Source organism: Cervus canadensis, chromosome 17 (assembly GCF_019320065.1).
Source record: "Cervus canadensis isolate Bull #8, Minnesota chromosome 17, ASM1932006v1, whole genome shotgun sequence".
NCBI classification, from domain to species: Eukaryota; Metazoa; Chordata; class Mammalia; order Artiodactyla; family Cervidae; genus Cervus; species Cervus canadensis.
In genome coordinates this window covers 37,948,230-37,962,696 of record NC_057402.1, presented here as the reverse complement: position 1 = coordinate 37,962,696, position 14,467 = coordinate 37,948,230, and the positions used below count along the sequence as shown (strand labels likewise).

Sequence of the window (14,467 nt, the reverse complement as noted above, 5' to 3'; positions counted from 1 at the left end):
TTGTGCCAGGAGGATCGAAGGGCTAGATACAGAGGAGTCCTCAGCATTCATCCAATCCTCACCTCTCCTTATAGGAAAGAGGAAGCTGAGGCCAGGGAGAAAGGGACTTACCCTGGGTCACACAGAAGGTTAGTGATGAACTCCCAGGCTTAAGTAATTTCCACGGCCAAAGGGCCTGCTTCTCCAGTCAGGCCCTGCCCCTTGACGTCATATATCTGCCCCATCACTCTTGGTACTGATGGAGCAGCGTGTGGTCCTTACTGAGAGGTGTGGTTCTCCAGGTTCAGGCCTAATCAGAGAGCCCCGTAGCTGGGGCGCGGCTGTAGGAGAGCCGGGTCGGAGGTCTGCTGGGCGCTTGGCCCGGCCGCACAGCTCTTGCAGGCCCTGGCGGAAGTCGCGGCGCAGCAGGCAGTAGAGTAGCGGGTTGAGGCAGCTGTTGGAGTGCGCCAGGCAGATGGACACCGGGAAGAGGTAGGCCTGCACCAGGAAGTAGGCGCGGTCCCAGGGCACCGCGTTCAGCTTGATCAGCACCCCCCAGAACGTAACCGCTTGGTTGGGCAGCCAACAGAGCACGAAGACCAGCAGCACGCAGGCCAGCGCGCGGGTAACCCGGGAGCGACGTCGGGGCCGGACCCCAGACGGCCAGCGTGCCCGCCGCCGCCGCAGGAAGCGCAGAAGCAGCAGCGAGCAGGTCCCCAGCGTGACCAGCGGCAGCACAAAAGCCACGGTGATCTTTTGCAGATGGTAGAAGGCCAGCCAGTCGGGACCGCCGTCGGGGAAGCGCAGCAGGCACAGGCGTTCGCCCCCGATGCTGGCTGCTGTGGCAAACAGGGCGGTGGGTGCGGTGGCCAGGACTGCGGTGGCCCAGAGCAAGCTGCACACGCAGACAGCCCACAGGGTGCCCGGCCGGCGGGGGCGCAGCGCCCTCACCACCGCGTAGTAGCGCGCCACGCTCATGGCGCTAAGGAAGAAGCCGCTGGCGTACATGTTGAGCACCGTGAGCGTGAGCACCACCTTGCACATGGCACCCCCGAAGGGCCAGTTGAAGTCGCGCACCATGTCCACGGCCCAGAAGGGCAGTGTCAGCACGAACTGCAGGTCGGTGGCTTCAAGGTTGAGGAGGAAGCAGTTGAGCAGCGAGCGCCGGCGCCGCTGCTGGGACCGCACCAGGACCAGCACCAGCACGTTGCCCACCAGCCCCACAGCGCACAGGGCCAGGTAGGCGCCCGCGATCAGCGCGCGCAGTGCCAGCGCCGCTCCGGCCTCTGCCACTCCCTCCAGGCCGTCCAGGCTGCGGGGACCCCAGGTCGGGCGAGTGCTCTCAGATCCGTTGCCCACCGAACTGTTAGAGGGATGCCGGGACGACGCGTCTCCAAACCAGTTCAGGGGGAGCACGGCCCCGAAGGCACGGGCCATGCGACAGCTGCCTCTGGCTGACGCCATCGCCCTTGGTGGAGCGCAGGGTTCTGCTCAGGTCCACTCCGAGGCCAGCGGCTAGACTGGGGCGACTAGCGGTGTTCAGTACCTCGCGGCAGCACTTTTAAAGGGATGAAGGCTGCCCTGATTGGTCAGTTGCACTCGCGCCCCGCCCTAAGCGCTTCCAGGCCGTATTTCTATTGGCTACTTCTTTACCTTCGATTTCCTCGAGAACTGAGGACCCTCCGCCAGAGTGGAGGCCGGAAGCTGAGATTTGGGGTCCGGGAGGTCGGGTCGGAGGAGAAGGCTTCTGTGATTCACCTGGGCTCAGGGTCGCGGCTGTGCGTGGGTCGCTGAGTGAAGACGCAACGCTAGAAACAGAGCGCCTCCCGCAGAGGTTCAACCTTCGGGACTGGAGAAGGGTTCCGACAAGTTTCGCCTCGGGAAGCAGCACACCCCTCCACCTTCAGCCTGTGCGGGCCTGGAAATACTCAACGGGAGACTGCTGATCGGGACCAAACAGCAAGGACTGACCGTCTCTTTGCCTCCAGCCCTGCTCCCTTAAACGGTCCCCCAACCCCGGACTCCTCTTGGTAAAGGTATTTCTCTAGCTGTGCTTTAGCGTTGGGCACTCCTCATCCCCTCTCCCCTTTTGTTCCATTCTTGTTCTCAAAGTGCCCGAGATCTCCTTCCCATGGCCAGATTTTCTTATGGCTGGCTCTTTCTCAGCACTTGGGCTCAAATGTCACCTCCTCAGAAAGGCCTTCCCTCAACCACCTCCTTCTGTACTTCCAGAATTTTTTAATTGCATACCATCTATGTGCTACCCACCTTGCTAAACACTGGGGATGCAGCAAGACGCATGGAACATATCTTCTCCTGAGAGATAAAGACAAGTAATTGAGATGATCTCATATAGGGGAAAGTGCAAAATTAAAAAAGAAAGAAGCACGGTAATAACTCAGTGAGTGTTAGGGCAAGAGGCTCAAGGAAGGTGGTCGGGTTTAAGGATGGGAGGGTTCCCAGGAGAGAGGGAGACCGTAGTCCCCTTTATGTTACTTACCAGCTGTATATCTTGGGGCTAATTTATCTACTTTGCCTACCTGTAAAGGAGGAGGATGATAACCTCTTGTGAGGGTCATGGGAGAACTAATCAAGCTAAGAGAACCCCCTTCTCCTCATCATTCTGACCTCCTGTTTTGCTGTAGGCCCTCTCTATGGTGGTCAGTCCCCCATTGGCTTTAGTCTGGAGCTTCCACTCTGAGGAGCCCTTTCCTTCTTTCCTGCTCTCCTAGGAGCTTTGGGACAGCATACCGCCAGGAGCTGGGAGGTGGTCTCCAGAGGGCAGGTCTTCCTGGTGTCTCCTATCCTTAATCAGTGACCACAGGCAGATTCACTCCCAGACCTCCCTTGCGTGGGAGACAGAGAAGCTGAAGCAAGTGGTATTCTCTCCCCAGTGGTCACAAAAGAGGAAATTAACCCAATTACCCAGTTCTATTCTGGGCCAGGGGGCTTCCCCTGTGGCTCAGTGGTAAAGAATCCACCTGCAATGCAGAAGATGCAGGTTTGATCCCTGGGTCAGGAAGATCCCCTGGAGGAGGGCATGGCAACCCATTCCAGTATTCTTACCTGGAGAATCCCATGGACAGAGGAGCCTGGCGGGCTGCAGTCCATAGGGTTGAAAAGAGTTGTAGTCGGACACAACTGAAGCAACTTAGTATGCACACAGTCTGGGCCAGAGCCCAGATGAACCGGTAATCAGATAGAAAGTTTGCAAAATTAGATCATACTTTCCCAGAGTTTCCCTTTAGTGGGCCCTGGTGGCCTAGGAATTTTTCTTCCTTTTATGGGAGTTGTCATTGAATGTCAGGTAGCCTGAGTTGCTAGTCTCTCTGCCCTGGCTACTAGCTTGCTTTGTGGTTTGGGGCAAGTGACTTGCCCTCTCTGGCCTCAGTTTTCTTGTCTGTAAAACGTTCTATAAAACCTCTTATGGTTCTCACAGGCTAAGAGTTCTCTATGTATGTCTTGTTTTCCTTCATTCATGGATGATCTTTGGGGTGCTTCAGCCCAGGATCTCCTCTCCCCATGGCAGTCAGAAGGTAAGCCAGATCACAGCATGCCTCTGTGATGCCCTAGGACATTGTATCTTATTTAAAATAAACTCCTCACTGCTTCCCTGATCATAAGGCCATTCCTGATCTGGGGCCAGCTCACCTCTCGGATCTCGTCTAGCAGCCCTCCAACCTCCACTCCCTTCTGTGTGAGGCTCCACCTGCACTAGCCTCTGCTGTCCCTCCAGGGTACCAAATGTTTTCCTGTCTCTGGGCCTCTGCACTCACCAGGCCCTCTGCTTGGGGTGCTTTTCCTCAGTTTGCCCCAAGACTGATTTTTTAAAAATTTTATTTTTGAAAGTTAATTAATGTGTTTTATTAAAGTATAGTTGATTTGCAATGTTTCAAGTGTGCAGCAAAGTGATTCAGTTATATATATATATGTTTTTTCTTTTACAGATTCTTTCCCATTATAGGTTATTGCAAGATATTGGATATAGTTTCCTGTGCTATCCAGTAAGACATTGTTGTTTATCTATTTTATATATAGTAGTATGTATCTACTTCATCTACTTCATGTATCTAGTTCATCCCAAACTCCTCATTTATCTCTGCCCACTCCCTTTTCCCTTTGGCAATCATAATTTGTTTTCTATGTGTGTGAGGCTGTTTCTGTTTCATAGATAAGTTCATATGTATCTGTTTCTTAAATTCCACACATAAGTGATATGACATTTGTCTTTTTCTGTCTGACTTACTTCACTTAGTATGATCATTGCTAGGTCCATCCCTGTTGCTGCAAATGGCATTATTCTGTTCTTTTTTATGATAATATTCCACTGTGTGTGTGTGTGTGTGTACATACACATCTTTATCCATTCATCTGTCAATGGACATTTAGGTTGCTTCCACACCCATGCCTTGGTTATTGTAAATAGTGCTGCTATGAATACTGGGTGCACGTATCTTTCTGATTTAGAGTTTTCCTCCTTTCTGAATATATGCCCAGGAATGGGGGTTGCTGGACCATATGATAATTCTATTTTTAGTTTTCAAAGAAACTTCTATACTATTCCCCATACTGGCTGCACCAATTTACATTCCTACCAACAGTGTGGGAGGGTTCGCTTTTCTCCACACCATCTCTAGCATTTATTATTTGTAGAGTTTTTAATGACAGTTATTCTGACCAGTATGAGGTGATACTTCATTGTAGTTTTGATTTGCATTTCTAATAATTAGTAATGTTGAGCATTTTTTCATGTGCCTATTGGCCATCTATATGTCTTCTTTGGAAAAATGTCTCTTTAGATTTTCTGCCCATCTTTTGATTGGGGTGGGGTTTTTTTTTTTTTTTTTGGTTTATATATTGAGCTGTATAAGCTGTTTGCATATTTTGGAAATTAATCCCTTGTCAATTCATCATTTGCAAATATTTTCTCCCATTCTATAGGTTGTTTTTCATTTTGTTTATGGTTTCTTTTGTTGTGCAAAAGCTTTTAAGTTTAATTAGGTCCATTTGTTTTATTTTGCTTTTGTTTCCATTACTCTAGGAGATGAATCAAAAAGAATAATTGTTGTAATTTATGTCAGAGTATTCTGCTTGTATTTTCCTCTAGGAGTTTTATAGTATTTGGTCTTACATTTAGGCCTTTAATCCATTTTGAGTTTGTTTTTGTATATGGTTTCAGGGAATGTTCTAATTTCATTCTTTTACATGCTGTCCAGTTTCCCAGTCACTTATTTAAGAGACTGTCTTTTCTCAAGACTAACTCTTAACCCGTAAGTCTCATATCAGATGTTACCTCCTCCAAGAAGTCCTCCCTGACTATCCTACCCATATCACTAAGTCCCACCTCTTTCCTCAAGTCTCCATCTCATCCCCCGAGGATTAAAAAATACCCAACTTTTAAATGAAGTATAATATCCATGTGCACATGCCCACTTATCATAAGCATACAGTTTGATGAATTTTCACATACCAAACACGGCCATGTAACCAGCACCCACATCAAGAAACAGAACATGAATAGCATCCCCAGAAGCCCCCTCATGTCTCATGTCCCTTTAGTCCCTGTGCTTCCTTCCAGGGTAATCACTATCCTCTCTTTTAACAGCACAGATGAGTTTGGGCTGTTTTAGTATTTTATATGAATGGAAACACACATGTATACACTTTGGTGTCTGGCTGCATGGGTCTGTGAAGTTCATCCATACTGTAGGGTATAGCAGTAGGTCATTCATCTGCACTGCTGTATGATCACCCTGTTTTATTTATAACGCTTGTCACAATCAGAGTTTGTGTATTTGTTGACATTTTAAAAAATCTGCCTCCACTGGAAAGTTAGTCCACTGAAAGGAAGGACTGCCTTTGTCATGTTCACTGCCCTTGTCATGGTGGGAGGTCAGTAAAGAACCATGGGATGAAGGCCTGCAGGACCCTGCCCAGCGGGCTCAGCCTTTGATGGGCACTGCGATGGAGACAGAGCTGGACCAGCCTCCGTTCTACCCCCAGGAGCCCACAGGTCACAGGAGAGCTCAGGCGGAGAGGGTCAGCACTGAATGAGGGCCCCTGGGATAGAGTTGGAGGCAGAAGGCACTTGCAGGGGCAGGAAGGGTGGGTGGGGGGATATGAGCTCTGAGCTGGGCTGTAAGGATTCATTCTGTGAGCACTTGTGAGTACACCTAGTAGGATGGGTTATGATTATGGGAAGACCTTGTTTGGGCCTTTAAGAAGGCCAGAGCTGGAGGGGCAGTGAGTGACAAGTGCTGGCGGTGGATTTACCAGTTCAGGGCTGTAGGGAGTGTCCCACAGAGGTTAGCTGGGGCCAGGGGAGAGGGTAGCACTGAAGCCAGGGTGCTTCTGGGAGGCAGCTGCCTTCCTCCTGGTTGAGCAGCTACTATGTGCTCAGCCCCATGCCAGGCTTTTTACACAGATCATCCTCTAGCTTCTCCGTGAAGCAGGAAATGTTATCTCCATTCACACAGGAGGGAGCGGAGGCTCAGAAAGGGGGTTTGTCGCACATCCCACAGCAGAACAGGATCCCACAGAATTGACCCCAAACCTCGCTCTGAAGAGCCTGTCATTTTCCCTGTGATGCTGATGACAGTACTCTAAAAACCTACATGTTTGGGGATCCACCCAAGAGAAGGTAGTTTTTGGTGGGAAAGGGTGACAGGTTGGGGATATATTTATTTTTATTTCCTAAAAAAAAAAAAATTATCTTGGGACTTCCCTGGTGGTCCAGTTGTTAAGACTGTAATTCCAGTACCTGGAGCATGGGTTCAATCCCTGGTCAGGGAACTAAAATCCCATATACTGTGCTACATGGCCAAAAAATAAAAATAAAATCTCTTTACTGTTACTACAGTGAAGAAATAGCACTTCCACATAGAGTTTTCTACAAATGATGTGGCCAGTGGTGGTTTTTCCCTTTGGAATGGTTCCCTCCTCCCACCCACCCCAAGTGAGATTACAGATGGCTGTGTTAATGGGTGTGGGTCATTTTGGGTTCTTGCTATGTATCCCCCTCTGGTTCCCCATTTCCACTCCCAACCTGGGCCACTCAGCCCCTTGCATCGCTGTACTGGGAAGATCAGCGGAACATCAGGGCAACATTCCTGGAGGCCCTGGAGAGCCCAGAGGAAGTGTGGAGGGGACAGAAGGTGAAGGCCACGGCAGGAGTGGCCTGGCTCAGGCCACCTCTTGGAATTGCATCCCTTCCTCCCACAGAGTGTGCCTGGGTGGGGGTGCGATGAGCCAGGGCAGAGGCGGCTATTTTTCATCTGTGTGCCTGTAGGACCGTTTGACTCTTGTAAACCATGAACACATATTACTTTGACATAAATGCAAATTGAATTGCAAAAGAACAAAAACCTTTGCAGATTTGACAGGTGAGAAGTGCTCTGCAGTTGCTTGGATCTACATCCGTTTAATTGCTGGCGGGGATGTACATTTCTCAAATGTTTCTGCAGCATCTGTGTTTTCCCTAAACTCTTGGTGTCTGTTGCTATCAACAGTGTCATGGTTGGAGCCTGGCACCTGGGGGCAGACCTCCTTTCAAGTCGTACCCTGCCAGTTACCATGTGACCTCACAAAAGTGACTTAGTCTCTGTTTTTCTTGCCCGTAAATTGGATAGTAATAACTTCTCTCATGGGGTTGCACCAGGGTTAATAAGAAAATTCATGTAATGCATCCCTCGTGTAAGTGTCCCAGTGTTAGTTCAGGAATAAAGAACGCCTGGATAGGGCAGGGGACAGCTGTCATGCTGGGGGTGGTGGTAGTGGGGGAAGTACAGGGCTGACTCAGGGCAAACGAGGAGGACCTGGTGTCCTCAGGCGGACCCCTAAGGTATGCCCACAGGCAATAGCTCCAGCTATTAAACCCTTCCCAGAAGCCTCCTCTACTGAACTGTAATTCTAGACCATTCTCCTTTATCATGTCTTCCTAGAGCATCCAGCCTAGGTTTCTAGAAACAACTCTCTCCCTTTGTACTCAGGTTTGGGTTTATCTATTTAATTATGCCTCATAATATAATATCAGAAGCAATAAGCAATTGGCTTATAAACCAATCCAGGTGGCTCTTGGGAAGCCTGCAGCTTGTTTGGTGGGAAGAGAAGTGTTTCGGGCCTGTTAGACCAGTATTTAAGGTGACCACCTTTCCCCTGGGGATTTGGTGAAGCTGCAGATTTCATTTCAGCAGGTTTGGGGCACGCTGAGATGCTGTATTTCTCACAAGCTCTCGGGTAATGCCTATGCTGTTGGTCCAAAAAGCCACACTTGAAGTAGAGTGGGAGAGTGTATTCTACTAGTAGCAAGAAATCAGCATGGCATGGGCAGTAGTCTGTATGTTTTACCAGGAGATTGGCTGTCTTTGTCCAGTTGGGCTGCTAAAATAAAACATCATAGACCAGGTGGCATATAAACAACAGAGATTTATTTTTCACAGCTCTGGAGGCTAGAAGTCCAAGATCAACATGCCAATGTGGTGAAGTAAGAGCCTTCTTTCAGGTGGCAGACTTCTCATTGTGGTTGTGTCCTCACATGGTAGAAGGGGAGGGGGAGCTCTCTGGGACCTCTTTCATGGAGCCCATTCACAAGGACTTCACTCTCATGACCTAGTCACCTCCCAAAGGCCCCACCTCCTAACACCAACACCTTTGGAATTTTGGAGGAACACAGACAAATGTGGCAAAATTTGGTGAGCTGGGTTGGCAGAAGTTGCTGGATAACTTCCACTGTACTAATACTAGTTTACAAAGCAGTTTCACATATATCAACTTAATAAGTTGACACAATATCATAGATCATTGTTTTGATCTCCCGCTTACTGAGGTTATAAGATTCAGAACAATCGAGCAGTTTGCCCAAGGGCATACAGCCAGTTCTAGGCAAAGCTAGGACTTAAACCCAACCAAGCTGACTGCAGAGCCTGTCACTCATTCCATCATGATGTGGAGCTCACCTTGAGAACATCTCTAGATCCTAAAGCCAGTCAGCCCAGAGTAGTAGTTAATCTGAGCCAAGCCAGGTTTTATCTTTACCACTGAATTTGGAATTGTCCATTCAGATGGTTTGCAATTAGGCCTTTGTGGGTTCTTGTGTATACATAAGGCAACTTCTATTTCTTTGGGTTTTGTTCATTTCTTTTGAGACCTCCCTTCTGGATCTCTGACTTCCTGCTCCAATGTGGACTAGTGGCTCTCTTGGCCTTCTAAACAGTTGTGATTCTGACATTTTCCTTTACTATTATTTTGGAGACTCCCTTTCTTTGCCAACACATGTAATTTGTCTTTGCCGACAAATGTAATTTGCATCAGATCACCTGTTTCCTAGTTCCCAGGTCTTTCTTGTAGTTTACCTCCTCATTTGGGTGGAGCACAACCTCCTGTAATTTTCAGAGAAAAAGATCATAGGAAACAAATGTCTTGAGACCTTAAATATCTTAAAATGGCCTTATTCTACCCTCACACTTGATCAAGAGCCCAAGAATTGAGTTCTATGTTGGAAACCACTTTCCTCAGAATTTTGAAGGCATTGCTCTGTTGACTTCTGGCTAATAGGGCTGCTGGAGAGAATTCTGGTGCCATTCTGTTACAGAGTCCTTGTGACCATTTTCTCCCCACCTCTGGGAATAATTTTCTCTAGTACCTACAAGTTCTGCTACATCAAGATGTTGTGTCTCGGAAGTGAAAGTGTTAGTCGCTCAGTTGTGTCCAACTCTTTATGTCCTCGTGGACTGTAGCCTGCCAGGCTCCTCTGTCCATGGGATTCTCCAGGCAAGAATACTGGAGTGGGTTGTCATTTCCTTTTCTCCACTGAATCTTCCCAACTCAGGGATCAAACCAAGGTCTCTCGCAATGCAGGCAGATTCTTTACCATCTGAACCACCAAGGAACCTGTGTGTCTTGGTAGGGGTCTTTTCTTATCCGTTGTACTGGATGCCAGTAAACTCTTTCAGTCTAGAAATGCATGTGCTTCACTCCTGAGAAAGATTCTTCTATCATTTATTTGATAATTTTCTATTTCTTCTGATCTCTCTAGGTGTCTTGATTTTTGATGTTGGATTTAGGGACTTTTAAAATATGGAGAAATGTTTGCTTTATGAAAAGCAATAGATGTAGGCACATCTATGAACTTCTTTCCCTGCATATTTTGCTATCGACTTCATCTTAAAAATATCCTTCTAACCCCCAAATTATATAACTAACTTCGTTTTTAAAATTGGCAATAGCAATGTCAGAATAAGGATCATGCTGTTTTTATTCATTTAAGCTCCACTGCAGGCAGCACAAGTGAGTATTTGTTGGATAAATAAAGTAGTGAAATGATTTATTGATTAAAAAAGAAAAATGACCCATGTCGTTTATTTTATCCAGGATCTTATTACCAGCAAAGGTTCTGATTTTTAGATGTTGGAACAAGTATTTTCTGTACAAAAGTTAATAAAATACATGAAAAAATGTTATAGGATAAATAACAGAAAGACCTTCCAAAAACTCAATAAATACAATAGAAAAGCATAAAAAGTTTTCAAATTATTTCCAGGCACAAGGATTTGGAACACCCCTTGCTAAAACAATAGCAAGAAGAAAAAAAAATTTTTTAAGAAAAAGAAAAACAGCCAAGGCTTCGGTGTGGGGCAGTAGGAGATCTAAGGTTTGTGCAAATGTCAGGCTGGGGATACAGCCTCCCACACAACAGTGTTTTGGGATCTGCTAGTCTTCAGTCCAATTGACAGGGCCCTGGCCATCTGGGAGTTCATGCGCTAGATGTGAAGACAAGATTTGACTGCAGAAAATAATCTGATGGCCATTCCTGAGGGTCCTTTTAGAAATCAGCATGGCTCCTGTCCCTTGACAGTTGGGAGGTGTTCCTAAATGCAAGCCTCAGTGACTCTCTAGTGAAGGGAAAGTGGCCTGTTCCCACACATCTAGCCGTCTGGCAGACTTAGAAACAACTCCCAAAGGTGGAGCCAGGAAGAAGCAGATCCTTTGATGCATAGAAGCTCAAACTGGCAATCCAGGAGGCAGAGGTACTCAGGGACTTGGGTGCTGGGACCTTCAGCAAACCAGCTGACTTTGTGCTTCAGCTTCTCCATCTGTAAAATGAAGATATAATAATGTCCACCCCCAGTGCTGGGAGGAGGAGGATGTGAGACATTGCATGTGAAAGCATAGTGCCAACACATGGGATTCAGCACTCATTCACTGTCACAATTCGCCTCTGTCTAATCATCCTTCTCACTGCCCAGATGGCTGCTGGCGAGAGTGGAAGCTGTTCTTGGACCTTTGTCCCCTGAGCTGACTGACAGTTCTAAAATTTCCATGTGGATAATGTCCATGACTCCTGTGGCGTTGTCCTTCATGGCGGTGTGGGGTCAGGCCCCCCCCTCCCAAGCTGGGTAGTTGGCAGGCAAAGGCCACAGTGCTTTGAACTATGGGACTATATTGAGAACACCCATGTCTCCAGGGCTTCCAGAACAATGGCTAACCAGTCCCATGGCAGCAACTCAGCATCCCCTTTCCAAGTCAATCAACTTGTGCATTTTCAAAGCCAGTTCTTACTCAGCCCAGTTGCTGTCCCATGGAAGGGAGCACTTTTTTAGGCATTCCTGTTTAGCAATCTGTACCCTAAATTAGCATCTAAAATTGTGCCCTTAATTTGGCAGTTCTTATCTATCAAAGTTACAAACACACATGCCCTTGACAGAAGCCCGAGTTCTAGCACTTTATCCAACAGTTGTACTCACCTATATGTACAGAGGATAGTCACAGCAAGAGATGAGAAATAATCTAAATACCCACCAGTAGGAGATGGGTGACATATACACACGATGGAATGTCAACCATTTATTTGGATAACTGAAAATAGCTACTGAATGTGTGTTGTATGTCAGCTACTGTTCTAAGAGCCTATTAGTGAGCAAAACAAAGGTTTCTTGCCCCCATGGAGCTTACATTCTGGTTTATGTGCCACATGCTAAGAAGCTATTAAAATAAGGCTGCTTCAGGTCCATGAGTAAGGATGCTGGCCCATCTCCCATCTCTGAGCTATGTGGTTAAATGAAAAAAACCAGGTGTAGAGGGACTGTGCCGCCATGTGCACTCAATGGAACTTTGTGTTTGCCTAGAATTTTTCTAAAAGGGTTCAGGAGAAACTGAAATAATAATGGCCCCTGGGAAGGAGCACCGAGGGACTAGGTGTCAGTTTTGGGAGGGAAGAGTTACTCTTCACTGTTTGTAAAAGTGTGAATGTTTATCCTGTGCTTGCCTTACCAAAAAATGCAAAATAAAACAAAATACAAAAGACCTTTTACTCTGCCAGGTGCCTTCAAATTACTTAATCATCTAGACCAGAGTTTCTCAACTCTGGCACTTTGACATTTGGGCTGGATAATTCTTTGTTGGGGGTGGGGGGCTGACCTGTCCATTCTAAGATGTTAGCAGCATCCCTGGCTTCTACCTGTCTGATGCCAGGAGTACCTTCCTCTAGTTGTGACAATAAAAACAACAAAAAAAAAAACAAAAGAAAAAACACCTCCAGACATTGCAAGATTCCATGGAACCAAAATCACCCCCAGTTGAGAATCACTGCTCTAAAAAACTTTGAACTACAGTAGCAATCACTATCTCCATTAGACAGATAAGTAGAGGTTTTATAGTACTTTTTTAAATTATATGCTTCATTTTAAAATTGATATCTATTCATTTATGATTTTAAATACACATCCTCTACTGGCTAATTTTTAAGTGATCTATTAATATGTAAGTGAATATATAGAAGTAGAATGAGTCTAGTTTCTTACTTTGCTTCATCTGTTTCTAGTAGTGTTTTAACTCAGTTAAATCTTACTGGGAAAAAAAAATCTTACTAGAGATGTTGGGCTACATAGATAACAATCATTTAAAAAATAAATTAATTCAATCAAGATTTGGCAGGGGTTGGGGGGGGGGACTCTAATAGGATACTTGACATTTTGAACAATTACATGTTGAAATATCAAATCTCTTACTTGGTTCAAAATGTAAACTTTACGCCCCAGGGTTGGAGTTGGCTGGCCTTATTTTTCTGGTTGGATTGTTATTTGTGTCATGAGGGCAGGACTAAACCTCACAATCCTTTTGTATCCTGTGGTGTCCAGGATAGTTCCCAAGGAGGCTTAAAATGAAGGCAGCCCAGCAGGCTCTGGACAGAGTAAAGGCCAGGACCTGGGACACAGATGGAAACAGGTGAGGTCTGTTGTCAGCTGATGGGTTTAAAAACACAAGCTCCTAGGCTGCCTTTCAGAAAAGCCTCTAATCTGTGTTTGGCCTTGGCAGCTCCCCAGAGGAGCGAGGACAGCAGATTGTGGTACTAGGCAGGGAGGACTGTGTGTCCTGCCCTGCCCCCCAGATCCTTTCCATCTCTGGGGCTTGCTGTGCTGGGGGCTGGGATCACAAAACAAAGTAGGCACGGCCTGAGCATCTCACAGTGGTGGGGTTGGCAGACATAACAGACAAGAGCAATGCAGTGTGATTTGAGCCATGATGGGGGTTGCAAAGATGCTCTGGGGACCTTGAGAAGGGAGTGGGGGAAGACGTGCTGGGAGAGGTGATGTATAAGCTGAGCCTGAAAAGACAGGTCTCACTCAGATGCACCAAGTGTGTGTCCATCTCTTCCCTTTCACCCTCACATGACTGGTGAATATCACCTCCTCCAGAGGCCCTCCTTGACTGACCCCTTGGAAAGTAGACCCTCTAAAATCCCTGTTTTATTTTCTTCATAGCTCCTCTTAGCAGCTGGTCTTGTTTACATGTTTGCCTACTAGCCTGTGGCCCTCCTCCAGAAAGAGTTCCAGAGACTGTGAACTTCTTGTTCCCTGTGAATACTCAACACCTGTGGGAAGGCGGTCTGCCAGGTGGATGAGAGTGGAGTTGAGAAGTGGAGAGGGAGGACACTTCTAGAATGCATTGGGCAGGTCAAGATGAGAAGGATTTGAAGGGTCCTGTGGCTCTGGCACCAGGGTGGAAGATGGTGGAGGGGGTGAGCCTGAGATGCAAACGGGAGGAGGAGAAATCTAGATAACTGCCTGGAAAGGTTAGATTGAGAAAGAGAGCAGAAATGTGGGGTGGGAACTAGAGAGGGACCACTCATTTATGGAGGGGTATGATCCATATCTTTACTAGGAAGGAGACCAGAATTTTTTTAAACTAAGGGTCAGGAGCCAATGATGGTTGGATGGCATCACTGACTCAATGGACATGAGTTTGAGCAAGCTCAGAGTTGGTGATGGACAGGGAAGCCTGGTGTGCTGCAGTCCATGGGGTCTCAAAGAGTCAGATGCAACTGAGTGAATGAACTGAACTGAACAGGAGCCAATGGAGACCAAGGAAAGAGAGGAACACCTAGAGCAAGGTCCCTGGAGAGGCCTGGTAGAAGCTTTTGTCTCTGACTGCTGGAAGGTGCCTGCTCCATTGTGTCCAGAGGATGGGAAAATGCATGGGTGCCAGTTACAGA

At 47.0% G+C, this 14,467-nt stretch overlaps 1 protein-coding gene and 1 long non-coding RNA gene across 2 annotated transcripts; one reads left to right on the top strand and one right to left on the bottom strand.

The window, feature by feature from the left end:
* Positions 1-207: 207 nt before the first annotated feature.
* LOC122454938 (relaxin-3 receptor 1-like) lies at positions 208-1,443 on the bottom strand. The gene has a single exon (XM_043489592.1). The coding sequence runs from the start codon at positions 1,441-1,443 to the stop codon at positions 208-210; it is 1,236 nt and encodes a 411-aa protein (XP_043345527.1).
* A 207-nt stretch (positions 1,444-1,650) lies between these two features.
* LOC122419733 lies at positions 1,651-14,208 on the top strand. Its single transcript, XR_006262970.1, has 4 exons — positions 1,651-2,015; positions 3,483-3,515; positions 3,927-3,983; positions 13,113-14,208. It is a non-coding gene; the product is annotated as an uncharacterized LOC122419733 (long non-coding RNA).
* The last annotated feature ends 259 nt before the right edge of the window (positions 14,209-14,467 follow it).